This window comes from Hemicordylus capensis, chromosome 1, assembly GCF_027244095.1.
Source record: "Hemicordylus capensis ecotype Gifberg chromosome 1, rHemCap1.1.pri, whole genome shotgun sequence".
In the NCBI taxonomy this organism is placed as follows: Eukaryota; Metazoa; Chordata; class Lepidosauria; order Squamata; family Cordylidae; genus Hemicordylus; species Hemicordylus capensis.
Window position 1 is genome coordinate 396,954,119 of NC_069657.1, and position 25,049 is coordinate 396,979,167.

Below are 25,049 nucleotides of genomic sequence, written 5' to 3' on the forward strand. Positions count from 1 at the left end.
GCTGCAACTCCCATAATCCCTGACTATTGGCCACTGTCGCTGGGGATGATGGGAGTTGAAGTCCAAAAACAACTGGAGTGCTGAAGTTTTGCAGCCCTGGCTTTGATCAACATTATACTCTTGGATCTGGATAATTATATGCATCATTTTTGGCATCCTCAGTCTTAAAAAGACATGTGCAATCCTATGTCCATGGTGTCTAGTAGGCCTTGCTCCCTAGGAAAGTTACAGACTTGCAGCCCTCAGTGAGCAGTGTTTCTCTATGTGGTTTCAACTTCCTGAGGGATAACCATGTTACATCAAAGAAGTATGTAGCACCTAAACAACTGTCGAGGTTTGTTGTGGCATTAGAGCCCACTTCACAAAAATATACGAAGTGCTGTCTTCAGTTGTCACAAATATATTATATACATGGGAATAGAGGGGTGGGGGAAAGTTTGTAAACAGTGGGGCCAAATGGCCATGAATTTACATAGAGAAGCAACATATGCAGTGCAGAATTTTCACACCCCTTGCATTTCACAGCCATTTAACCCCACTGTACATATTTTCCCCCTCTATGCCTATTTATATGTATACCTGTCAACTGAGAATAATACTTCCTGCATCCAGGGAAGTGGGTTCAAGTCCATGGAAGCTTATGTCAGTCTTTAATGTCTTTGTTTGCTTGGTTGCCATTGGTAACCTGGAATCAGTGTTGGGCCAAGTGGCATTGGAGGAGAATAATTTTTTTACAACTTTCTCATTATCTCTCTTCAGGATGCATTTGAAATGCTGAAAATGTTCCTGGTGGCTGGCTCTTGCCAGATACCATCTTTTGTTCCTTTAGAATGCTCCAGAAAACTACACCATGTCTGCCTAACTGCTTTTCTAACCAAGGACCTGAGTAGGGGACAGTGTTCTCTCAAAGGCATACGAACATGCACGCACTCACATGTTCTTTGATGTTCACTCAGTTAATTTCAGACCCTACTCAGGTTGGATCAGGAAGGTCTCACTGTGAATACCTGTGTGCACACACTGCCTTAATAATGCCACCCAGAACACAACTCATTCCGCACATAGATGAAAAAAAATTAGAGAGGACACTGGTAGGGGAGCATAATAGTTGAATAATTACATAAGGGCAGGTCAATTGCCTGTCTAGTTCCAATGTCCTCTGTTCACCACCTGGAATATGAGGTGCCTCCCCAGCTCATGTTCAACTAATAATCATTTCTATTTGCATTTGTTTACAGATTTTTAATTAACCATCCCATTCCCTCCTAGTGGAAGGATGGAGGAGAGTGGCAGACATTCTGACTAAATGAGTCCCTTTGAAATTAAAAGGACAAGTTAGTTGTAATTTGTCCTTTAATTTCCGTGTGACTTCCTCAAGTAAATTTAGCCAGGATGTCAGGCAACATTTAGCTATGTTCTTAAAACACTTTTTTCTTTTCCTTTTCTCATTTTCATTGAGTACGTTTTGACTGCTGGGGTATTTGAGTGGATAAACAGTTGCCTCAATCCACTGAGTCGTATATTCATTATTTCTTGAGTCATTCCAATGATTCTGAGCTGGGTTCTCTTTGGGATAGATTGAATTTGGTGTTTACCATTAGTAATTCTTGTGATGTGTAGTTATCCACTGGGGAGGCGGAGTTGTTCTTCCTTGATGCCGGTTCTCCTCTCCCACTAGCAACTGAACTGCTTGCTTGAAGGAAGCATTACCAGAGAGACTTGCCCTGATCTGCTGTAGAAGAAGGGTTTCCTGTTGTACTGAAGATGTATCTTGTCTTCAGTTTTTCCTCAGTATAATTATATTTTGATGAACCTTATCACACAATGCACAGTCAGCTTGGATTTTGCAGGAAAGATCAGTGAACAGGAGGCTAGATTCTGAATTGCTCCTGTTCACCGTTCCTTCAAAATTGCGCTACAAAAATCCTCTCATGGGCAAATGTGATGTCAGAATTAGTCCAAGCAATTATTTGCACATTTAGAGAATTTTGTGGAGAATAGTAGGAAAGAATGATAAAACTGCAAGAGCTCAATTTTAGGCTTCCAGACCACCAAACAGATGCACATCTTTTTGGGTGGTGGTCTATTCCCTCCCCCTCCCTTCATGTCTTTTGCTTTTCACTTGGTCACTTTTGTTTTTCCCCACAGATCCTTGGACCATGGCATTCAGCAAAAATTCCAACAGAAAGTTTTTCTACAACAAGTTAACACAAAAATCAACATATGAACTGCCTCCTGAAGCTGTGGCACCATTTCAGTGAGTATCACCCAGAAGATACTGCCAGTATATCTGGGAGAAGTGAGACCATTAGTGGCACTGCATCAGCACCTTGCTTCTGTGGTGCATGAATCTCTCTCCACCACTATTAATCTGGGTAGTGTTGACACATAAATGTCAGCAGAATTTACCTTTCCAGACTTTTCTCTATTATCTACCACCCTGCTGTGCTTTATGAGATAATTCTGGAGTTCTCAGCCTTGGGTCTCCAGATGTTGCTGGATTTCAACTCCCATAATCCCCAACCAAAGGCCACTAGGGCTGGGGATTATGGGAGATGAAGTCCAACAACATCTGGGGACCCAAGGTTGAGAATCCCTGAGACATTGTATTCCTTTTGACAACATTCCTCATCAAAGACTCTTGAGAAAACTTAGCAGTCATGGGATAAGGAGACAGGTTCATGTGTGGGTTGGTAACTGGTTGAAGGACAGGAAACAGGGGGTAGGTATGAATGGATAGTTCTCCAAATGGAGGGAAGTAAGAAGTGGGGTCCCCCAGGGATCTGTACTGGGACCAGTGTTTTAAAATTTATTCATAAATGATCTAGAAGTTGGGATAAGCAGTGAAGTGACAAAATTTGTAGATGAACCAAACTATTTAGGATGGTGAAATCCAAAACAGATTGCGAGGAGCTCTAAAAAGATCTCTCCAAACTGGGGGAGTGGGTGGCAAAATGGCAGATGTGGTTCAGTGTTAGCAAGTGTAAAGTGATGCATGTTAGGGCAAAAAAACCTAGCTTCACATACACATTGATGGGGTGTGAGCTGTTGGTAACTGACCAGGAGAGAGATCTTGAGGTTGTGGTGGACAGCTTGTTGAAAATGTTGACACAATGTGCGGCAGCTGTGAAAAAAAGGCCAATTCCATGCTTGGAATACTTAGGAAGTGGATTAAAAATAAAACTGCTAATATTATCATGCCCTTGTACAAATCTATAGTGTGGCCACATTTGGCGTACTATGTGAAGTTCTCATCACCATACCACAAAAAGGACATTGTAGAACTAGAAAAAGTGCAGAAGAGGGCAACCAAGATGATCAGAGGCCTAGAGCACCTTCCTTACAAGACAAAGCTACAAGATTACAATACCAGGGGCTTTTTAGTTTGGAAAAATACTGAAGGGAGACATGATAGAGGTCTATAAAATCATGCATGGTGGGGAGAAAGTTGATAGAGAAACACTTTTCTCCCTCTCTCATAACACTTGAACTAGGGGCCATCCCATGAAACTGAAGGTTGGGAAATGTAGGATCAACAAAAGGAAGTATTTTTTTTTCTCCTGAGAGTCCTGGAGGGCATTTGATTCCATTGGGTTAGCCCCTCCCCTGGAGCAGCAGGCAGGGTCAAAACTTGAAGAGATTCCTCCAGGGGGCGGGGTTGCCCCCCCCTTCCCAGACCAGCTCCACTTTGCTGCCCAACTCCCTCCCCTTTTGTAGAGCCGGTTGTTGGGCACATCATGGAGTGCTCTAAGGGGTCAGGGGAGTTCTGAAGACCGTGCCTCCTGGGCCTCCTCTGGCATCTTGATGCAAAATCAGCCACCAGCTACAGTTACATCTACCCTCAATTCACCCAATGGGTTAAAGGCCAGGGGATCCAGGGGTGCCAGTCCAACTCAGAATTCTGGCACCAAGAGACACTCTCGCTCTTCTGTTTGTTTGTTTTTAAGTGACAAAAAGCATAAGCAGGGACATGTTCACAAGGCCAGGGACAAGTGCAGGTCCAGTAGCTCGTCACCTTCCTCCTGGGGTTCTTCCCCCTCCTTGTCTAAATCAGCACATTTTTCTCCTCTCTCCAAGCACCATAAACATAAGTGCCAGGAATTGGCGCATAAGAACCAGGAATTGGGACCAGGAAACATAAGTGCCAGGAATTGGTTGCGGCTAAGACTCCAAAACTGTCCACTAAGTCAATGGTTTGGGAGTGGGGGTCAAGGATCATCTGATGAATCTGATAATTCAGTGGCGTCTGTGTCACCTACAGGTAAAGAGGCGGGTGAATTGTCAGAAGAAAGTACCTTGACTTCTGATTATATGCAGGGCAGACTATTCCAAACAGAGTATTTTCCAGTCCTCTTGGGTAAGACTCCCCATGTTCTAAAGCTGTCCTAACCAACTACAGGAACCACTGGTCCTGCTTTGGCTACTATGGTACAAGGGGCAATGTCTGTATTTGCTCAGGGTCCTCCCAAGCCTCTGTCATTCCGTTTCTGGACTCCTTTGAGTATTGCTGACAGGGCTGTCTTTAATCCATCCTTAACAATTTTGGAACAGAATCCATGGAGGCCAGATACTTGCCCAACAGATAAACAGCTCTTTTTAAAAAATGGAATTGGTGACTGATGTACTAAAGGCCACAGCAGATGCTTCAAAGGAAGTATGTAAAGCTGCCTCTCCTCACTTGTTGTACAGGTCCTTAGGACTGCCTTCCCCTTCAGTTGGAAGGACCACTGAAAACGATAAGGCAGCAACCGGCAGGTCCACAGAGAGTGACTCCATAAGCGTAAAGCCTGTTAGGAATCTTGTGAAGCTGCCACGCCTTGGCCAGAACATTCCATTCTCTCCCCCTCCTGCTCTTTTTCTCATTCCCTTTCTCTCCCCCCCCCCCGCCCCCACCTTGCACTGCCACTTAAATTAGCTGAATACACTACTTTTTACACCAAAATACACTCGGGGAAAGATTGAAATTTTTTTGTATTTGTAGAAGAAATTCTGAACAATATACCTGCCGATACCAGATTTTGCATCGACAGTCCTTCCTGCCACTCTCCACTCTCTTGCAGCTGTTTTGCTAGGTACTTAAAAGATCCAGGGCTTGGGCCCACAGGGCCTGGCTGAGGCTCACAGCCTCCCCACATCTTGATAATTAAACCCTTCCATGCTCTCTAAAGGTATTCAACACTCTCCCTGCTTGTTTACTTCACTTCTAAATATTAATCTTCTTTCTCCTGCATCAGATTTCTCCTGCATTCCATACCCACTCAGTTGAGAACCAGTGTGATGCATTGATTTGTGTTTTAAGACTAGGATTGGGGGACTTGCATTCCCCATTCAGTCATGAAACTCACTGTGGGACTTTAGGTGAGACACACACTCTCTCTCCTCCAAACCTGCCTCACAGGATTGTTGTGAGGATAAAAGTGGGGAGGAAAAACATGTACACTACCCTAAACTCTTTGAAAGAAGAACAGGATGTGTGTTTATAACATATACATATTTATATTGACTTTTAGCCACATTGCTCTCCAATCCAAAATATGTAAACTCAGAAGCAAATTCAAATAGCATTTTTAACAGCAATCACAGCCCAGTTCTATCTCTTCTGTGAGCCACATTTCATTTAAGCAAGAAAAATATGCAACTATAGTGTATATACACTACCGTGTATAGTGTGTGTCTGTACTACAGAAGGAAAAGCCACCAATCTGATTTCAAACAGAACAGGAGAAAAAGACAATATGAGCAACTGTTACATTTATATGAGCTACTCATATATAAATGTTCATTAACCTACTTTCCAGTAGGCTTATGAGATCACCTGGCATTCTGTATACATACATAACCAACCAAGCATACATAACCAACCACACACAGAGACCAGATTAGAACTATATGTAACACAACAGCCAGCAGCATATGGTAAACCAAGGGAACAAAAATTAATCCATTTTGTTAGAGTATTTTTTCTCCCCCCCGCTTTTAAAAAGTTTTAAATACTTTTGCACTGACTAATTTCCTTACAAGAAGGTATATTGTTGGGATGAGGAGGGTTTTTCTTACAGAAGGTGTTACTAGTTTTGTACAATTTTGTACAGAAGTTTGTACAGTTTTGGCTTAAACTACTTTGAAAATGATTTTTTAAAAGTTTAAATCTCCAGTCTGGTCCCAGCTTCTCCCTTCAGGGTACTCTGTAGAGGAGTAGATGAGGGGACGTGGGCAGGGAGGTGAAGTGACTGTGGTCTATAAGATCCCTGTCGAGGTATCAGATCATATCAAGTGTGTGTACTTACGTTAGGGGACCAGGGATAGATTGGGACTTCTTTGGTGTACCGATCACCCTGCTGTCTAACGGAGTCCCTAACTGAGCTCATTGATTTGGTCGCGGAGTTGGCGTTGGAGTCTCCTAGACTTGTAATGCTGGGGGACTTGAATGTTCTCTTCAAGACTAATTTGTCCAGGGTGGCTCAGGAGTTCATAGCGGCCCACCTTGTCAGGAACCCACCTTGATGTCTCTCCCAAGTCCAGGGAGGTGATTTGTTTTATATTATTTTATATCAACTTGGTCTCTGTGTTCTGGGAATTTATTAAGTTATTACTTTCTTTCGCTGCCACAATATGATTATTTATTACCCTGCTCTCAGTACTTAACTCCTTGGTCACTTAGCCTTGCGAGTGCAGGATAGGCGTATATGTTCAGTGCATAAAAGAAACGGGGTTTAAAATGTAGAACAAAATAAGAATAAATTTATTGTTTACAAATGATTGAAATAAAATCTCTGCAAGGCAGGACAGATCAACTCCTCTACAATGTTGCTAAATAAGACAGCTGTTTGAGTGCTTTTTCCTTTATAATTGTAACACTTAGGGAGGTATATAACTTGGAACAGAGGTATTTAAACTTCGTTTGCAGACTCGGTAAAATAACCCAGACCTTTCTGTCTTTTACCAGTAGTTTTCACTTCTGGGCACCTTTCCCACTCAAGGTTTCTTTCCCAGGCTTAACACTCTAGATTTCTAGAGCACTACACCAATGTACTGCTAGTTCTACAGTCTCCACATATTCACTGACCAAGTCTCTCACAAACCCTTGAACAATCTCCCTTACTACACAAAATGAATCTCTCTGTTAAGTTTTGTCCAACATCTCTCTCCTAACTCCCAGTTCCAACTCCCTCTCTGTCACTAACTGTCCTTATTTAAATCTCTCCCTGAAGATTCCATGCTTGGTTGCTGTGGCAACTCTTGTTCATGCACTCTCCATCACTCTCTCAACAGCTTCTGCATATATGTTTCATCACGACAGCCATGACAACTAGAAGTGGAGAAAGACTCGAGTTGAAGCTGACAGATTACGACATAGAGTGCATTTAAAGACCTATGCTCTGGCAATACATACAGCAAAGAAGCAATTCTTTTTTGCCTGTATTGTTTCTGCACAATTCATTTATTTAGTGAATTTATACACTGCCCCATACAAAAAAGTCCTTGGGTGGTTCACAGTATAAAACCATTAAAACATTAATATAATTAAAATAATTTAAACTCTAAAAACAAAGCTTAAAAACTATATACTAAGCTGAACTTAAACAGGTATATTTTTAGGTCCTCCTTATATTTAATGTAGACAGGATGTGGACAAGCTGCTTAGAGCAGTGTGGCCTACCACCTGTTCTCTTGACCCCTTGTCCAACATGGCTTATACTGTCTGGCAGGGAGGTTGTTCAGTTCTCAATCTAGCCAGGTTCCGGTTTCAAATGTTTCCATTGATGGGGTTGTGCTCCCCTTGAAAGAGCAGGCTCGCAATCTGGGAGTCATCCTGGATTCACGGCTCCTGCTGGAACAGCAGGTAGAAGCCGTGGCCAGGAGAGCCTTTGCCCAGCGTTGTCTGGTGCACCAATTGCAGCCTTACCTCAGCCGGTAGGCCCTGGCAACCGTAACTCATGCCATCACCTCTGTTGGACTATTGCAATGTGCTCTACCTGGGGTTACCATTGAAGATGACTTGAAATCTTCAGCTGGCTCAAAATGTGGGAAGCAGAAAATATGATCATGTTTTGCCTTTGTGGAGGTCACTACATTGGTTGTCAGTTCGCTTCCAGGTACAGTTCAAAGTGCCGGTTATCACCTATAAAACCTTTCAGGGTTTGGTGCCTGTGTACCTTCAGGACCACCTCTCCCATCCAAGAGCAACTCTCTCTTGGAGGGATTAAGTCTGAGCTTGTTTGGCCCATCCAAACCCTTACAGCCTCCAGACACTGGGCCAACATATTCACGGCATCCCCGTATTGGCCTGGGGTGGCGATGTACAGTTATCATTAGCATACTGATGATACCTCACCCCAAACCAATGTATGACTTCACCCAGCGGCTTCATATATAGATGTTAAAAAGCATGGGAGAATGAGCCCTGCAGCACTCCACGAGAGAGGCCATGGGTTAGAACACTCACCTCCAATGCAAACTGTCTGGAAACATCCACTAAGGTAGGAACAAAACCAGCTCAAAACTGTCCCTGATTCCCAACCCCTGCAGATGATCCAGAAGGATACCATGGTTGATGGTATCAAAAGCCGCTGAGAGATCTACTAGAACCAAGGGAGGTACGCTCCCCTCATTGAGGCTCATCCATCAGAGCGACTAATGCCATTTCCGTGCTGTGCCGTGGTCTAAACCTTGACTGAAAAGGGTCAAGAAAATCCATCTAGAATTCTCTGTAGCTGAGCAGCAACTACTTTCTCCAAAACCTTCCCTAAAAAGGCAAGGTTTGGGATAGGTCTAAAATTATCTAATATCTCTGGGTCCAGGGAAGAAGACTTCAGGAGAGGGCAGACCACTGCTTCTTTCAAAGCTATGTGAAGCCTCTGGGAGAGATAATCCAGAGATTTGGTGCAAGGTGTTATCAATATGGTAATGGCACTCAGATCTATTTCTCCATCTCAGCATCATCAGGAGAAGGCAATAACCTCCTTAAAAGCCTGCCTAGAGGCAATAAGGTGCTGGATGAGAGAGAATAAACTGAGACTCAATCCAGACAGAAGTACTTATTGTGTGGGGTCGGAACTCTGGAGACGATATTGATCTGCCGGTACTGGATGGGGTCACACTACCCTGGAAGAAACAGTACACAGTCTGAGAGTGCTTCTGGATCCATACCTCTCTCTGTTATCTCAGGTTGAGGAAGTGACCAGAGGGGATTTCTGTCAGCTTTGGCTGATACGCCAGCTGTATCAGTTTCTTGAAATGAATGACCTCAGAACAGTGGTACATATGCTGGTTACTTTCAGATGCACTGGTCTGCCCTCTCCTGAAGTCTTCTTCCCTGGGGGAGAATGAAGTGGGCCTGAAGGGGGGCGGGAGAACAAAATGAAGATGTGGGGGGAGAGACAGAGAACTAGGGGCACAGATCCTTTGCACCAGGTCAGCTAGTAACCTATAAAGCCCTAAAACAGCTTAAGCCCAGGATATTTAAGAGAACGTTGTCTTTGCCATGAACTTCACCACCCATTGAGATCATCCAGAGAGGCTTGTCTGCAGTTGCCACCAACTTTTCTGGTAACCACACAGAGATGGGCCTTCTCTGCTGCTGCCCCGAGACTCTGGAATGCACTCCCTGTTCTCCCCATCTCTGACAACTTTAAAAATGTTTCTAAAGACTTGTCTCTTCACCCAAGCTTTTACATTTGACTGTGGTTTTAAAGTGTGCTTAGGTTTTTTATTTTTGGTGTTTTCACTTGTTTTATGTTGTAAACTACCCAGAGATGAAAGTTTGGGGTGGTGTCCAAATTTGATAAATAAAAAATATATATCACAGTAAAATTGCAGTGTATCCAGACAGGGTTAGGAGAAAGACTGTGAACAGTTAGCATCTCATTCTCAGGTCTGTGAGCACCTGAGAACTCCTGCTGACTGACTTGCTTCTCTCTTGCCGTGATGGGTTTGGAGAGAAACTGTGGTAGCTCTTTGAACTTCCTTTTGTCAGCTTGCTAAACAAGCAGTTTAGAAGCAACTTGCCACTCTCTCTCATAGACTTGGGGAAACAAACCTCTCCTCCCACACCCCCAATTGCATACTTCTCTTGACAGCATTTAGGCAGGAAAGCTTAAGGATGATTCTAAAAACAATGAGAAGGAAGAGGCTTATGTGCGATTCTGATAATGGATGCATTACATTATCATTTGTGAGCTCAAATGTGGCTGTAATTAGACACTGATATATTTTCTTGTCACAGTGCTAATATCATCCTGTTAGAACTGTGCAGCTAAATAGGCTGTGAATATTAAATGCCACTAATTGTTGGACTCGAAGGCTGCTGTGTCTGGGGCAATTAACTACTCGGTGTTTTTGCCAGTATGACAGCACTCTTTAAATAAGTGAGAGAATCAGAGCTCGGGATGGATTCCTGAACCTGACCAATGAGACAGATTCAAGAGAATGGTTGGTGGGGGGGAATCAATGTGCTGAACTTCTTTACCTAAAATGTCAAGGTTGCTGAGCAGTAAGACTGGCTGCAACTCCTGCTGTGTCCATTCTATTTACTGTACCCTTCAGAAGTCTCCTGTAAGGCCTTTTATAGACTCTGCTGAAGTTTTAAAAATTTGCTCACCCTCCCCAAAGCCTAAAAAACGCCCAGCTCTATGTGTGCCGAGTCTGCCCCCTGCACAAAAGGCATTGATTTCCCCCTTCTTGTCAGTGCTTTGATTTGAGAGAAAAATAAGACTTTCTGTTAAAGCAACTTTCTTTTATAGACCTGACCAGGGTGTCTGTGTATGCAGTAGCAGCCCTTTAGTGTTTGGATCTTGGAAATGATTGCTGGTCTTGCTAAAGTCTCACTATCTCTTAAGGCATTGGAGGAGAGGGAGCAAACCCTTTTTAAAAAACCACATTATGGAGTTTGCATGTCCAGCCCAACATGCACTTTCCCACTTGATTCCCATATTCTCTGCTTGAAGCTCCATTAGTGAAGGATTAAAATTGGCTCCACCCACCCACCTGTTCTTTCCCTGGTGGATTTTACTAGCTATTAAAGGCAAGGGTCCAGAGCACATGCAATTGCCCACACACTGCCCAGGATCTTGTCCACTTCCTCAGGCTGCACTAACTGAAAGGAATCCATCACAATTGGACCAGATGGTTGCCTTGGCACTCTCCTGGAACTGCCAAAATCCTGAAGTCCAAATCAGCATGTATGTGAGCGACTTTATCTGTGAAGTGACAAGCAAACTGGTAACTTTGCCACATAAAACAGCTCCACTGGCCTACACTGGGCAGATGCCATGGAAACAGAGAAAAAATGTTTTTCCACCCTTACTGCCACGGAGTAGTTCCTAAAATGGGTGCTAGCCCATGCTAGGTGAGATTAGTTACGGGTCTTCCTCCCGTGTCACTCTAGCCATCCAAATTCTTTCATCTCCCTAATTCCAAGGAGTGGAATGGGCTCCACCAAGGTGGAGAGGGCATTTAGGAGCAACCATGTCAGTAGCCTGCATTCCAGAGATTTATCAGGGCCTCGACAGAGTCACCAGTTCTAGACACTGGGAACTCTCCAAGGACTGCCTGAAAACCAAGCAGATCCATAAGCCTTTGGGGGTGGACCATTCTAATTGGTCCACCCCAAGACAGCTGTGAGAACTGAATAGTAAACTATTTAAGAATATTTAAAAAGCCCTGCTGGGTCAGGGCTATCTAGTCCAGCATCTTGTTTCACACAGTGGCCCACTAGTATGCCCACTCTCCTACTGCTACTCCCCTGTAACTGATATTTAGAAGCATCTTGCCTCTGAGGCTGGAGGTGGCCAAAGCCCACAGACTAGTAGCCATCGATAGATCTGTCCTGCACCGAATTTATCTAAACCCCTCTTAAAGCCATCCTGGCTGTTGGCTGTCACCACATCTTGTGGCAGAGAATTCCATAGGTTGATTATGTGTTGTGGGCCAGTTCTTCAGCCTCCAAACCTGAGAATCTCAGTTCCAGGGAGGGTAATATGGTCAGTATTCCCCTGCCATGAAGACACATGCAAAGAACTCATTCAGCTTCTCTGCAATCTCCTTATCTTCCTTAATAATCCCTTTCATGCCATCATCATCTAAGGGTCCAGCTGCCTCTCTGGCAGGTTTTCTGCTGCTGATATATTTAGATGTTTTTGTTATTCCCTATGACACGTCGAGCTATATGAAACTTCCTTATTGTCTCCTTAGATTTCTCTTGCCATAGGATGTTCTTTTCTGTTCTCTTCATTTGGGCAGGACTTCCATTTTCTGAAGGAAATCTTCTTCCCTTTTATCACTTCCCTGAGTTAGCCATGCTGGCATCCTCCTGAACATGGTGGTACCTTTCCTCCTTTAGGTATACATTCCAACTGAGCTTCTAGTATTGTGGTTTTAAATGAGTTCCATACTTTCGGGAGTGATTTGACCCTCCCGACTTTCAGTTTCAGCTTCCTCTTTACCAGTCCCCTCATTTTTGAGACGTTTCCTCTTCTGAAGTCTGATGCCTCTGTATTGAAGTTCCTTGGCAATGCTTCACTTCCATATAAGCTGAATTGGATCACACTACGGTCACTGTTCCCCAACGGTTCTATGACATCTCACACCAGGTGCTGGGCACCACTAAGGATTAAGTCCAAGGTCACCTTCTCTCTGGTTGGTTTTGAGATCAACTGTTCTAAGGCGTAGTCATTTAGCATGTCTAGAAATTTGGTCACTGTCTTTAGCTGAATGTGAATTTGCCCAGTCTGTGTGTGGGTGATTGGTGTTGCCCATCATTACAGCTCTGTCTCTCCTTGACGCCTCTCTGATTTGCTTCTCCAACTCTAGGTCACTCTCAGTGCTTTGATGCAAATGGGGATAACACATTCCTAGTAACACACTTGCTTTCATTCCTCCTATTGTCACCCTTAATGATTCTGTGGAGGACTCTGATCCTCCTAGGTTTTCTAGCCTGTTGGATCCTATCCCTTCTTTAATATAAAACACTACTCTGCCCCTCCCCCCATTCCTTCCTTCCCTGTCCTTTTTGTAGAGTTTGTATCCAGGAATAACAGTGTCCCACTAGTTCTCACTGTTCCACCAGGTTTCTGTTAAGCCCACTACATCTGTGTTTTCATTAGCAACCAAGCACTCCAGCTCGCCAACTGGTATATAAACACCTATACACCAAGTCTCTTATCTGGCATTGGTGTGTGCTATCTCCCTTATTGTTGTTTGACCTTTTTGTTTCCATCTGCTCTATTCCTGGTTCTATTCTGTTTCTTTCTGGTTTATCTGAAATGTTTGCACCCTCACAACTTAGGGGATTTTGCTTGCTGAACCAGATACCACTCAGTTCTTGTTGGCAATCACTCAGGGGTCATTTTAAAAGCTGCTCTGCAAACTTTTAAATTTTAAGCACCAGCAGTCTGGTGCCATCATGGTTCAAGTGCAACCCATCCCTTTTGTACAGGCTTTGCTTGCCTAAATATGTATCCCAGGGCCTAACAAATCTAGACCCCTCCTCCTGGCACCATCACCTCATCCATGCATTGAGACCCCTCAGCTCTGTCTGTCTTGCTGTCCCTGCACGTGGAACAGGTAGAACTTCAGGGAACGCTAACCTGGGGGTCCTGGACTTCAGTCTGCTACTTAGCAGCCTAAATTTGGCTTCCAGGACCTCCCAACTGCATTTCCCAACATTATTGGAGACGACGTGCAGCATGACACCTGACTCCTCCTCAGCACCGCTTAACCGCCTATCTATTTATCTAGACGCTATCGAGTACTAACAAATTAATATGCACTTTTTCTGTACTAATTACTATGTACTAATGAATCAATATGCATCTAGCACTTACAGCAATAGCAATAGCAATAGCACTTATATTTATATACCGCTTTATAGCCGGAGCTCTCTAAGCGGTTTACAATGATTTAGCATATTGCCCCCAACATTCTGGGTACTCATTTTACCGACCTCGGAAGGATGGAAGGCTGAGTCAACCTTGAGCCCCTGGTCAGGATCGAACTTGTAACCTTCTGGTTACAGGGCGGCAGTTTTACCACTGTGCCACCAGTGGTAAAACTTGTTTATCTAAACAATAAATGGCTTTAAAAATCATTTTAAGGGCTTTATAAAAATGACTTTGATAATTTAAATTACTGATTTAAAGTGTCTTGGTTTAACTCAATCCACCCTGTTATAAAGGGCCCGGTAGTTCAACGTGTGCCCTTTGGGCCTGAAGATCCTTTGAAGGCCGGGAGTGGGGGAAGGAAGGGAAATTACCCACACATGAACAAAAAGAGAGAAATGTCTAGAATATGCACAGTGTCAATTTATTCCACCCAGAGTATTTAAAAAGAAATTGTGCATCAGAGGCACTATAGAAATACTCTGTTATATAGACTTCAGGTGGCCCTTGTTATCCGTGGAGGTTCAATTCTCAGTTACAATTGCGGATAATGAGACCTTGAAGCAATGGGAACTGGGGGGTTAGATTCCTGGAGGTTAAAAAGCAGCTAAAACCAGCAGAAATAAGAGAAATCAAGTTTTGTACCTTGCTCTGCGGGTCTCCAGCTGTCCAGCAATCCCCCACCCACTGCAAATTTTGGTGATTTTCTACAAAAAACCTGGGGATTTTCTTTTTACAAAAGATCTGGGAAATGACCTCAGATGTCATTTCCAGCCACCTAAGGACCGCGGACAGGCAAGTTCCCACTATTTTTTAAAAGCACATATACCAAGGTTGAGTTTCCATTGCCCGACCATGGATACGTGAAACTGCGGTTGCTGGGAACGTGGGTAACAAGGACCACCTGTCTGTACTTTAGACCACCTATCTGTACTGTACTTTTTTCTTCATGCCTGAAGTTCTTTCAGGGCTATGCCAGGGCATAGTTATACAACATCTTGGTATAGAATTTCTGCAGAGAATCAAATACCAAATGTGTATTTTCCAATCATTTGACTTTTTACGAATTTGGAAACAGGTTATCAAGATTGGGTGAAGCTACAGAAACGGGACCTTTGGCAGGGGTTCCAGTATTGAGGGATTTCTCTTCTGTGCCTTACACAAGTCGCAGATGACATTCTCATTAATTTTATGATACTTTTGTGCCACTGCCCTGCTTCTTCCTTTGCAAGGATTGGGTAGTCTGCTCTGAAATGAGTCCCTCTGGCGAGGCAGGCTTTGTGGCAATTTGCAGAGGAGGTGAGATTTTCACCAGTCTGTTTCTTGCCTTTGAAGGCAAAACAGGTTCTGTGTTGGACAGTATAAAATAAGGGGGTGGGGTGAGGGGGGATGGGGGAAAACAGTAGCTCAGGTGACTACTACAACAAATATTTATGTACTGCTTTTCAACAGAAGTTCTCAAAGCAGTTTACATAGAAAAACAGTAAGATGGTTTCCTCACAATCTAAAAACCGCCCTGAGCCATTTTTGGAAGGGTGGTATAGAAATCGAATAAATAAATAAACAAAAAGAAAGATACAGTAGATATCGGCAAGAACCACTGTAGGGATGCTGTGCTGGAGTGGGATAGGGACAGTTGCTCCCCCTCTGCTAAATGTAAAAGAATCACTACTTGCCTCTTTGTTCAACTAGCAGGGGAACAGACATTCCTTCTCACTCAGCTGGAGTGGCAGCAAAGACTATCTTGGTTGGGGGGCTGTCTTTTCAAAATAAGTACACGACACACCCGGGAAATCAAAGTACAGCTACTCCATAATTTGGGCCTCTTTGATATGTCATGCAGATTTTCCTTGGAAAATTCTCCAGACCCACACACAACCAAATGTCATGAAAAGCACCTTTGTGTATCCTATGAAGGTTAATATAACCACCTCATTCTGAGTCATGATCATCTAACGTGCTACTGTTGGTCTTGACTTGGAATGGGTTTCCAGGACTCAGGCAGGGATCTCCTAACTGAATGCCAGACCTTAGACATGTCACCGTGTTCAGCACAGGCTATCCTTCACCTGTTCTCTGCTGATATCTCTCTCTTCTCTGCCCACAGCAATTGTTACTTCACTCGGCTCTTCTGGGAATGGGGGGATGGCGTCAAAGTGCACGATTCTCAGAAAAGGGAAGATCTGGAGAAGTTATCCAAAGAGGCGGTCTTATCTTTCATCAGACTCCATTCACCTTATGAGCAGTCCCTCATCAAGTCTTGGGGAGCAGGGACTGAGCCAGGTTTGGAATCTTCAGCTGCTGATTAGAATGGATTTCTTCCAACCAGGTGCAGTAAGCCATGGAGGAAAACTGCTTTCCAGGGCAGTGCTGGGGACTTAGTGCAAAACACATGGGACAAGGCTTCTGACTGCAAAACAGCACTGTACATACGTATCTGCTCCTGGAAGCATATGCTGCAAGTACCACAGAAAGAAGGCTTCTGGAGCAGAGGGCACTCTTCTGGATTGATCCCCACCATACCTTCCTAGGTTTTCCCTGCACCCATGCTTTAAACACAGCCTGGCTTTTGGCCTCCATGTAGCAAGTAGCACAACCACCAAGAAGATGCACACCACTCCCCAGCAGCACCTGCAGGAGCGGAGGACTACATGGCAACAACGTTGCTCAAATGGAGGGAAACCTGGCCAGAGGAGAGAGTACATAGCTTCACTTTGTCCTTTGGTGCCACTCTGCGTGATGAGCCTGGTGTGATGTGTTGGAAAGTTCTGGCTCTTCAATACCTATCTCCTTGGCTGTGGCTCCAGCCTAGGGAGTCCTGGGTGCTGGTGACATGGCTGGAAGCAGCCAGACAAGTTGGAGGTCTTGGTTATAATAGTTTGAATGCCCTTTCCACCAATGGTGACTCATGACTGTTTAAAATCTGTATTTCATGCTTCTATGCAATCTGTGCTCCCTGTGCCCACTTGCCCTTTGGACATGCAAAACTGTCATCCCACAGAGTTTCTTCCTTGAAATGCACAGGCTCGGACTAGATCTAGAAAGACTTTCTTGCCATTTCTCTGTGTTTGAGGCATATCCTGTGGTTTTTCCCTTGTGTAGAGCGTTAAGGAGATAGGGAGTTTAGGGAATTGGTGGCCTTAGGTTTAAGAAGGTTGTGGATTGGTCAAAAGATAGGGGAGAAATCTTGACTTAATCCTTCCAGTATAATCCAGCTAGCCCTCTTGTACTTTTTCTTGGCCTTTTAACTCTTAAAAACCTCTACATGTTGGAATTTAAAAAAAACTCCTATTTGGCATGAATTAATAGAAATGCAATTGGAGATCTCTCATATTTTCTTAGATAACAATCCACAAAAGAATTATTTTCTGTTTCAGCTCTGGGTTCTCAGGTGCTGGGAAGAAAGGGCCACCTGAAGGAGCAGGAGTGTTCTTATTCCATGTTGTGATTTCACTTAGGAGCTAAGGAAAACCTTTGCTCTGTGTTTTCTCATGGGAGCCAGCTGTTAATATGCAGCAAAAGACCAGATCAAGTGGTGAAGCCAAGCCACTCTGATGGTTTTACACAAACAAGTTGGCAATAAAGGAAAGTGTTGACTAGGGGGCGTCACTTACCTAGGCTATACCTTGAAAAAATCTGTGAGTCCTCCTGTAATTTAAAGGTACCATTCACAACTTGGCTTCTCTTGCCTCAAAGCAGCCAGAACTGGAATACAGCAAGTGTCAGAGAGTTCGATTGTAGGGAAGTACAAGGTTCTAGGAAGGTACACTTCCACCCAAATTGGGTAACGCAGAGCCCGTTTTACATTTCACTGAACCCCTTAGTAATGGTACTTAAATCTTGGACCTGTTTGTTTGTTTGAATCGTCCAGCATTCTGAGCCTGGTGTTCTTCCTGTGATTTGCAAGATCATTGTATATTCAGATCCCAGTTTAGTCACAGCAGTTGCCGAGTTAGTTTAATCAGCACTTAGCATTGTTGACCCATGGTTCTAGGTTCCTGTGCAGCAAAATGGTAACAAGAGTTCTAATTTGGAATTTAATGATGTCCTCCATGCATAAAGTCTGTGGTCTCTGTGGATCAGGCATGATGAGGGAAGGCCCACTTTGTACTGAAGCATCATCTTTAGGGTCCACTCTGCATTCCCCAAAGTAAGGTATTGCTTTTAGGGTGTTTGTGAGAGAGAGCGGTCAGGAATGGGGCAGACTTCAAATCAGAATTGCCTTCTCATACAGGATGGTTCTTTGTCTCAAAGCCTGGGCAGGTCAAAGCTTGATCACAAATAATTAGAGGATGGCTTGTCTCAAATGAGAAACGACAAAGGGGAATAAATAACCTCTGGCACCAATTTACACATCATAGAGTTGGTTTTAAAAAGCATTTGTTTTAAGGAGTAGCGTGTATTTAAACTGTCTTCTCCCTTGAGCATAATATGAGATGATAGATGACTAACCATTTTGCTTTGGGGCCTGTAATTGACAGCGGACATTCTGGAGCTTTCAAGGACATGTTTCTAGCTCAGGACCTCTTTCCATATTGGCATGGAGTATTTCGGAAAGAAGATGCTACAGTAAGGCCAGGCTTTCTTTGATTTTAGATGGAATTATTTGAGGGAGACTGGTAGGGGAAGGGTATGTGTTGAGAACCCATTCATTCACTTACACTATAACTATTTCCCCCTTGCTGTAGGGCTGGGTACCACTGTTGGTAAAGTCTGTCACCATCTTGGGGTAAAAAATTCTTCCATTCCAAAGAATACTAGAGTCTCTGGCTTTTTAAGGCATTTCAGAACCTAACCACAGAAGCGACTCCAATGAACATGAGAATGTAATCCCAATATTGGAGAGATCAGGTCTGGCCCTGTGGATAATGCAGGCTGTCCTCTCCTGCTAACCCATTGAGGGGCGGGGGGAGGCCAACAATGTGTTGCGGAAAGGAATGTTTACACAATGTATTCTATGAAGCTGTGTATCATTTTGTTTTATTCCTTGTTCCTTTTTTCTGTCCATTGCCAATACAATCCTTAGAACTCAGAAATGTGCTTTGTTCTTGGCTTTGAGATTCTCAGAGCTGTGCTGCGCATACTGGCCTGCAGGGGAAAAAAAACCCTGCCTCTGACTTGAACCTTTTAGACCAAAATGAGAACACAGAAACTGTTCAGAACAGAGAAACTGTGATCTGCTCCTCAGTGTAGTGTTATGCTCTACATTAACTATTTTCGTCTTGGGCTGAAATAGTTGATGACTGATTGATTTTCCATCTGGTGCAAATATATGAACAGAAACAGAGGCAAAAGATTGCCACAATAGGTGCCCTCAGTGGCATATGTTCAAAAGGCCCTTTATTAAGAAGTTACAAATCTTCTCCCATCCATGCAAGTTTAGATAGTCCCCACTGCAAGCCCCACACACTGTGTCAATACTGACATCCTTAGCTTCTACAGGTATGTCCATCTTTTCAGTCATGGCAGTATGTCTGGCGTCTGTGCCTACTAGTATACATATCCATCATCTTAATTTACCATGAAACATGCTGACTTGTAGGTAGTGGACTATTCTGATGCATCCCCTTATGAGAGTATATAAACCAACACTTGATTCTTGAGAATCTTCCAGAGGGGTTATCTGCCATGTTGCTAGTGGTGCTTCAGGCCCGAGTATCACCTAGGCTCATGAGCAGCCTCATAAGGAAACAAAGCAGCGAGGAAAGGTGCAGGGGTTTGGGGAGGTGGGTAAAGAGGAAGACTAGAGAGCGTGAGCTTCCTGCTTGAGGAATCAGGATACTGGGAGATCAGCCTTGTTTTCAGGAGAAGAGGATTTTGTCTTCAAAATGCCTGAGATGCTGCAACATCTTGAGTTGATTGCACACAGGTGGTCTCAATGGCAGGGAAAATCAAGATGTTACGATTGCTCCCCACAGAATAAATGGGAGGGTAAAACCAAACCGCTTGTACTCAGTTAATTTTCCTTCAGTGTCGTCGAAGATTGCCTAGATCATGATGATGATTGGAGGTGTCCAAGTGCACACTGGCTTGGAAAGCTGATTGCACCATCATTAGGAGATCCTGGCAAAAGCTCTTACATTGTCCAGCAGGTGTAAATAACCACCACCAACAGCACAAGGGCTACTGATAGGGCTGCATTCTTGCGATTTTCATGACGAAGCACTTTCAGTTCTTTCTCTGAAAGAGGGGAAGAAAACATATACAAGATGCTACTTTCACCTCAGACTTAATCTGCAACCTTGGTTTTGCTCATCTAGCTCAAGTTTCATACCACATTAGTAAGTCTGACAAAATCAGGATCGGACACATTTCTCAAGCAGTTCAACTACCACAAGCATATTCTGTTTTCTTCAGTGCTGCCTCTACTAATTACTGGTGTGGAATTAATGCCTTTTAATGTTCCTTTAGGGTACTACCTGCAATGGTCCTGTGGAATGTGGTAACACTGGCCTATTCCAAGTATGTGTCCTCTCTCATTCTAAATTTGTTCAAACAAATATAGAGAATGTAGTCTGAAACTAGAATCACAGGCTTGTTTGGCATGGTGGATTGAGGGCCAATCTACAGTCTAGAGCAGGGATTCTCAACGTTGGGTCCCAAGATTCTCAACATCTTGGGGAGATGTTATTGGACTTCAACTCCCATAATTCCGAACTCCCATAATCCCCAACCAAAGGCCACTGGAGCTGGGGATTATGGGAGTTGAAGTCCAATAACATCTGGGGACCCAATGTTGAGAATCCCTGCTCTAGAATCCTTGTTAGAAGTACTGTGTGCATTTTACACTTGATGTTTCTCTGCCTGAGGTTTTCATACCATTTTACAAAGGTAGAACAAAATAATTATCTCCATCTTGTGGATGCAAGGAAAGACTGCACTGTACATGGTGTTAAGGTCTGCCTTTCAACCCTTCAGACCTCTTCAAATAGGAATCTTGATTCTTGCCTATAAATTTCCCTACAGAAGAGCTCTGTAGATGTGCTACTATATTCTAACAATCCACTGAATAAATGTAATATCTCATATAGCTGTATGAACAAATACCCAAATTTTACTTTGCTGCCCATAGCTTTATAATGCCAGAGGCAAACCAATTGGCTCAAAAGGAATGGTTGGTGGGTGTACATCGTTCGTTGGCTACAAGGCTGGTTTGAATCATGTTCTCTTTCATGGGGTCCAGCTTACCAATTCCCTTGCTGAACAGGGAGTGCTATGTGGCAGTTTATGTTGCCTGCTGGCTGTGGCATCTGACAGACAGAAGTGTGCTGTTCTGCTAGTCATTCAGAAGAGCTGCTACATGTTCTCTGCAGGACTGGCCAGTTGGGTTGCTCTCCAGAGTGGAGGTGCTCAGCCTAACATCACATGGGTGTTGTGAAGATAACATGGGATAATTCTACTGTCGGAATTCTTCCCGGTGTTCCTTGGAGGAAGAGTGAGAGAGGAATGCACTAAATAAAACCAGCTCCAGCTCCATTCAAAAGCTATTCAGCAACTACGCTGTAGCAGCCTTTGAACACCTACCTTGTGCTGCTGCTCTACAGCAATCAAGCCTATTCAGAGACAATTTTGCTGCTTTTGTACTTCCTGGGAGAGGCGAGACTACAGGGTTACTTGTTTGACAATAGGATCATTGTTGCCGACTGCAGTGGCGGCAAAGGTCGGAGCACAGCTCAGCGTGTGCCTGCCAGAGGAGTATGGTTTTAATGGGAAGTCTCAAGTGTTAATATGACAGCTCAGGCGGCTGTCCCTTTGTGTTTGCTAGCTCCCGAAGGGAGGCAGCTTTACCAAGATGAGCCCATTGCATTAAAACCTGGGCAAGAGGTCTCGAGCCCTTGGCTGGAGGCTGGTGCTAGCTACAGCCATGATGCTATTATGGGACACTTCTCCCTGTAACAAGATGGCACGCAGCTCCCTTCCCTGACCCTGAATGCTGACTATTTATAAACCCTGGACCAGTTCTGTCAGAAGAGCAAGGAGGCATTTTAGGTTAAATGCTAGGAAGAACTTCCAGTTGCTGAACTGTTCTTAGCATATGCTGTGGTAGGAGAATGGTGAAATGTCCTCGGAGCTTTCCCAAAGAGACCCTCATGGGCATATGTTGTGATTGCTCAAGGTCATAATAGAACCACCTGTCCTGGGAGTTACTCCATTTGTTTTCTAATTCCAGGGTCATTTCACACATTGCAGAGAGTTAGGCCTGGGTTTGCTACCAAATATAAGCTCAACAGGGAGCCAGCTGCAGCCAAGCACAGCTCTCTGCCTGGTGTACCTGTAGCATATACATGTTGCAAATACAAATGGACTGCTTCTATCCTATACAGATTTAAGCGCACACCTAATTATACTGTAAGGTGGGAAGTGTCTTTGACAGCTTTGGCACTGAAGGTTTAAAAAAAAAATTCAGAGAAAATAAAGGGAAGATACAATGATCCAGGAGGTGGCAGCATAACCTAAATAACTAAGAATAGATAGTGAGCCAACAAAGCAACTGTCAGGGCCGGGGGGGGGGGGCAGGGGGCGGACTGGGGCAAGATTCAAAGTAGTACTTGCTCAACCAAGGTTAATATTGCTTCCCTCCATGAATGGGATAAGGGGTTGTAGTCTTCCTGCAGAGGGGGCTGCATAACTATCTCCCTCTTATATGTGCTCCAGAACAAGATTGTATAGCCTACCTTAAAGGTAAAGTGTGCTCAGGGGTGTAGCTTGGGGAGAAGGTGCCCGTGTTCATCCCTCTCTCTGGCGGCCCCCCAGAGTGAGTGAGATAATGAAGAAAATAGGGAGATAATGAAGAAAATAGGGATGGAGCTGGAGGGCCCCCAGGAGCTGAGGGCCTGTGTTCTTTGAACCCTTTCGCTCAATTATAGCTACACCCCTGAGTGTGCTGTCAAGTCGATTTCGACTCCTGGCACCCACAGAGCCCTGTGGTTTTCTTTTGGTAGAATACAGGATGGGCTTACCATTGCCTTCTCCCACACAGTGTGAGATGATGCCTTTCAGCATCTTCCTACATTGCTGCTGCCCAATATAGGTGTTTCCCATAGTCTGGGGAACATACCAGCGGGGATTTGAACTGGCAACCTTCTACTTGTTAGTCGAGCATTTCCCTGCTGCACCACTTAAGGTGACTATCACCTAGCTTAGAACAAAATAAAAACAAAGTTTGCAAAATGGCAGGGCAGAGAGTAGAGGGTAGCCATGCTGGCATTCACTGGGGGCAGGTTTTCTGTATTTTAAAAGGCCAAGGTAGTAGTGATGGTGATGCTCAGTTTCTACCCATGAGAAGTAAATTACAAGACAAAAAACAAACGAGAGATGGTGAGAAAGTATATTGCTCGGCAACAGTAATTTCATGGGCACTAAATAGTTCTGGCACAACCACAATATACACAGCTATTTCTCAAGTGCAATGGATGTGCTGAATTGAGAAAAGAATTGCATTTTCCCAATCAAAAAATAGTGAATAATAGAAAAATGCTATTTTCCTGCTGTGGAGATGAGCTGTAAGGCATTTTAATTCCTTACTGCATCTATCAAATGCATTCCTTAGTGTACCTGAGCAAGACTGGTGCTGGGAGAATTAGGCTATACTGACTTTGCTCCTGTGTTCCTTGCTGCTGTTTCTGCTAATTACTCATTGTGACTCTGTCTGCCAATCACATTTCAGGGCCTCGAGGCACTTCGCCACATGTGTACCCATACAGAGCGGGAGCTGTACAACTGCAGTGTGAAACAAACAGCAGCTTCCACTATCCTGCCACATGCTGGGGCCTCCTTGAGCAAAAGCTCTCTCCAATTTGCTCTCCTTCGCCGTCTCTTGTTCCTGTATTTCCACTCTTGCAGCAGCCCTACTAGAGAGAACACTACCTCCATTTCCCAATGGGCATTAAAAAAAAGAAATCAGGACACTATGCTATTTATGCCCGACTTCAGTGTTTGATGCAGCACATATTTAACATAAGTATCTTTTATTTTCTCAGCAGGGGGCACTCAGAACCTGGAAGACTAGCAATTGCAAAAGTGCTTCCTCTTGGAAACCTTTTTATACCAAACAAATCAAGACCTGCAGAAACACACTGCATACATTTTAACTGTATACATTTTAATCCAAGGAATCCAGGACTCAATTCATTTGAAGAAAAAGAGAATCGTGTGGCATTCACTAAACCAGAGGTGAAAGTGGCAGGAACTACATATGCCCTGTGCTAGTGGAAAAGGTCTTGGCCTCATCTGATGTTATGGCAACCGTTCCTCTGACCAGTGTAGCAGAGGGGTTAAGTGGAAGAGAATACTTGCTTCTAGTCTCTTCCCACCTTTGCACATACTAGCTTACCCTGGGCAAGCATTTCTCCTCCGCTTCTTCCTCCCAAACCGCTGTACTTTGGGGATCATAATACTGGCTGCCTCTAGATGGCTGGAAGTCATTAGGGACAATGACTTACACAGCCCATGGAAGAGCAGGCCTGGCATGCTGGCTCAGGGAGTGGGGAAAGTCTGCTGATGCTGATAGCAAACGTGCAGAGCCTCTGACCCAGCGGGAATCGTGGGAGCAGCGTTGCTACAGCGCTGATGCAATCCCGTTTGCTAGCAGTGCTGGAGCCAGCGTGCATGCCCCGTTCTCTCATGGGCGGTATGCTGTGCTGCATGTAAGACAAGTGATACTTTGACCTCACAGTGTTTATATAGTACTTTCCCTAAGCATTAGCACTATGTGGATGAATCAATATTCTTTGCCATGATATAGGTGAAGTCATGGATTCATCAGGATAAGCCCAGGCCTTCCTTGTCGCTAGGGTTGTGCACAGAACCAGTTCGGCACTCCTTTTCTGGAACACCAAACCGGTTTGAAATGCCAATGTTCAAGCCAGTTCGGATGCCGGGGAGATAACTTTAAGGGGCAGGGAAGGGAGGGTCCCATCCCTGCCCCACCATGCCAGCCGTTCAAACATTAGTTAAAATAAATAACAAAATTAAAACAAAATTATTTGCAGGGTGACGCTGAATGGGGCTGCAAGGAGGAACGCTGCAACCCCGCACCCACACATTTTGGGAAAGCACCAGCAGGGGAAAAGCAGCGGGGCAGGTAAGAGGCACCATCCCTGCCCCTTAAAGTAACCCCCACCCTCCTCCCGGGAGTGCACGAAACCAGTTCTGTGCACATCCCTACTTGCC

The 25,049-nt window shown here is 44.3% G+C and overlaps 2 protein-coding genes across 9 annotated transcripts in view; one reads left to right on the forward strand and one right to left on the reverse strand.

The window, feature by feature from the left end:
* CMTR1 (cap methyltransferase 1) overlaps positions 1-18,913 on the forward strand; it is a 67,397-nt gene extending 48,484 nt beyond the window's left edge. For 2 of the 3 annotated variants that reach the window (XM_053304744.1, XM_053304738.1), the window contains exons 23-24: positions 2,149-2,257; positions 15,985-18,913. In XM_053304744.1, the coding sequence (XP_053160719.1) occupies positions 2,149-2,257; positions 15,985-16,186 (311 nt within the window). In that variant the 3' untranslated portion in view covers positions 16,187-18,913. The remainder of the gene's footprint in view (positions 1-2,148; positions 2,258-15,984) is intronic. The other variant, XM_053304753.1, reaches the window with a different exon arrangement.
* Positions 6,725-25,049, reverse strand: part of CCDC167 (coiled-coil domain containing 167) — a 63,810-nt gene continuing 45,485 nt past the window's right edge. For 4 of the 6 annotated variants that reach the window (XM_053304837.1, XM_053304829.1, XM_053304821.1 and 1 more), the window contains one exon: positions 19,201-20,057. In XM_053304837.1, coding sequence (XP_053160812.1) covers positions 19,954-20,057 — 104 coding nt within the window. In that variant the 3' untranslated portion in view covers positions 19,201-19,953. Of the gene's footprint in view, positions 7,310-19,200; positions 20,058-21,065; positions 21,301-25,049 lie in introns of those variants that run through there. The other 2 variants (XR_008318477.1, XM_053304813.1) reach the window with 2 other exon arrangements.